This window comes from Notothenia coriiceps, unplaced genomic scaffold, assembly GCF_000735185.1.
Source record: "Notothenia coriiceps isolate Sejong01 unplaced genomic scaffold, NC01 NC01_scaffold00011323, whole genome shotgun sequence".
In the NCBI taxonomy this organism is placed as follows: Eukaryota; Metazoa; Chordata; class Actinopteri; order Perciformes; family Nototheniidae; genus Notothenia; species Notothenia coriiceps.
Window position 1 is genome coordinate 1 of NW_011344024.1, and position 2,799 is coordinate 2,799.

Below are 2,799 nucleotides of genomic sequence, written 5' to 3' on the forward strand. Positions count from 1 at the left end.
ATCAGTCCCTCTGAAGAGTCGGCATGGTGGGTCCAGCCTTTGCCCCCAGTCCTAAACAGTGTATTAGTGTGAAGTTCTCGTACCGATGACCTTGACGGTGACGGTGCCGGTGGCGCTGCCCAGGCTGTTCTCCAGCGTGATGGCGTATGCGCCGGCGTCGGCCCGGCTGCTCTTCAGAAGGTCCAGGTGGGCGCTGTTCATCTCCACCGTCATGGACAGCCGCTCGCCAGCCTTGCACTCCACCTCGTCCTTCTTCCACACCATCTTGGGGGTGGGGATGGCTCTGTAGGGGACCTTCAGCTGCAGCTTCTCCCCCTCCACCACCACCACCTCCTGAGACGCCAGGTCCAGGGTGGGGGCGCCTGGGGGGGCAGGGGACATTTATTATTCTGAGGTTATCATCATACTTTCACTTCCTATATATTATTAAATCCACAGAAGAGGCCTTTTCTTGACTTTTAAAGCCTTACCTGTTTCCTGCATATTTATGACTGATTACTTCTATCATATTTTCTTAAGGAGTATTGATGAGGAACATTAAAGGGAGGGAATAAAAGGCAGAGCTGCTTACAGTCGGGGTCTTTGGTGAAGACCTTGTCGGAGACGTCGGAGGGGTCGCTCACTCCCACGGCGTTGATGGCGCGGACCCGGATCACGTATTTCTTCTCGGGCTTGATGCCGTCGTCGATCCTGAAGCTGAGCTCTTTGATTGGCCGGTTGTTGACGCGCAGCCACTTGAGCTCGGGCCGGGCCTCGGCCACCTCCACGTGGTACCCGGAGATCGGGGAGCCGCCGTCTTTGGTCGGGGGCTTCCAGGTGACGCTGATGTGCTCCCGGCTGGCCTCAGGTACTGCCAACTCCAGAGGGGGGGAGGGGGCGCCTGAGGAGGAGGGGGGGGCCCATTTAAAAAACATCCAGGTGCTTTACGAACTTTCTACCAATCAGAATACTTCTTTGATCCCGGGAACTGGGATTCATGATGGTTCAAAAGGTAGAAAATATAACATTTATATAAACGAGTTAAAGTGACGATGTGAAATAAAAAGATGAAATAGTTATATAAATATAAAAAGTAAAATGCAAAATAAAAAAATGAAATAGAAAAGATATGCAACATAAGAAGCAAAAATATGAATTATAAAATAAAATAAATAAATATATTTATATAAAAAGGGTCAAAGTCAAATATCCAACACTACATACAACAGTAAAATAGCAGAACATATTTTGGCTGGATTCTTTCTGGTTTTCCAAACTCTGTGAAGTTTAGCGTGTCTGTTGGCTGCGGATTTGGGGGGGGGGCTCTTACTGGTGGCGTCCTCGATGGTCAGGATCTCGGTGGGCTCGCTGGGGTCTCCCACCCCAGCCTCGTTCTCCGCCCGGACCTGGAACTGCACCTCGGTGCCCTCGTCCACGTCCGTCACCTTGAACTGGGACTGTTTGTCGGGGGTCTTGCAGCACTTCAGCCAGCGGGACCCCAGCTTCTCCTTCTTCTCGATGACGTACCTGAGGACAGGTGAGCGGAGGTTCAGAGGGAGGGGAGATGTTCTAAAGAACACTGTTGGAGCCATAATGTATTTAGTTTGTTTTGATCTGCACACGTTTGATGTAACATGCAGTTCTGAGATTGAACACAGGATGGAGCGTTCACTTGAGAGCATACAGGTGATCACCGGGTGATCAGGTGTGAGTGACGGGAAGCAAACAGCTTTTAACCGTGTCGAGATGAGTGTGTGTTAACCTGTTTGTATCAGAGCGTGACTGGCAGGCATATATTGTTCCTCTGAATGGTAACAGAAGTAGCAATGCGGATACATTCATTAAGGTGAATATATTGGACATAAAATAAATGATAGATTCAAAGATACGACTCATATGGACATGGGTTTATCGTCTGGGACACGCGTCCCAACCAGTTCTCCCGTCCCATCCCTCAGTGGCTGAAGTATAGATTAGGTTTAAACTACAAACGTCTTCTGCAGGGCTGTTTCAGGACGCTTACTTGGTGATGGGTCTTCCTCCGTGGCTCTTGGGGGGTTCCCACTTGAGCTCAACATGTCTCTTGGTGACCTCGACCACGGTGAGGGCGTAGGGGGGTCCGGGGGTGGCTGCAAGGTGCATGGAGAATAAATCAGTTTGAGGGTCCATCATGAAGCTCTCGTAGAGATATCAACTCAACTCCTTTATGAAGCACAGTTAAAATACTTCTTACTTCACATTTACTTTCTTTCTCAATATTTTGACATTTCTCTTGACACGGACGACTCATCTCAAAATGTACAACTTGGTTCTCGCTATTTGCTTCATCCCAACATGTATGGCTTTATTCTTAAAGTGCAGACAGGAGCAGGGAGAAGAACATTATCTTATATTACCTGCCCCTAAAATAAATAAATAGAAATAGATGGTCTGTGATTTTGTCTTAGTCACAGCCAATCATAACAGCAATAATGTATAAATGGGTATCTGTTGCTGTGGATGAAGCCTTCAGCTCTAACACAGCTTATGATCCAGGTTGAACTCTCCTGTGTCTCATTTAACAAGCCACCCTGACCATGCTCACTAGCCATGAGAGCCCTAGAAGCAGCCGGTACTCACTGAATGTGTCTTTGGCGAGCACGGCGTCCTCCATCTCGCAGAACTCTCCCATCCCGGCGCTGTTCTCAGCAGCGACGCGGAACACGTAGAGCGAGCCCTCGTTGAGCGGCGTCACGGTGTACTTCAGCTCCTTCACCGTGGTGTCCACCGCCTGCCAGGCTTTGCGCCGGACGTCCCTCTTCTCCACCACGTAGTTAGTGA

General features: G+C 49.3%; 1 protein-coding gene across 1 annotated transcript; it reads right to left on the reverse strand.

The window, feature by feature from the left end:
- Positions 1-83: 83 nt before the first annotated feature.
- Positions 84-2,794, reverse strand: LOC104946666 (titin-like; the record flags this gene model as incomplete). Its single annotated transcript, XM_010772542.1, has 5 exons — positions 84-362; positions 572-880; positions 1,310-1,506; positions 2,003-2,108; positions 2,599-2,794. Coding segments are annotated over 5 exons (1,087 nt in total), but the record flags the coding sequence as incomplete, so codon positions are not given.
- Positions 2,795-2,799: the final 5 nt, after the last annotated feature.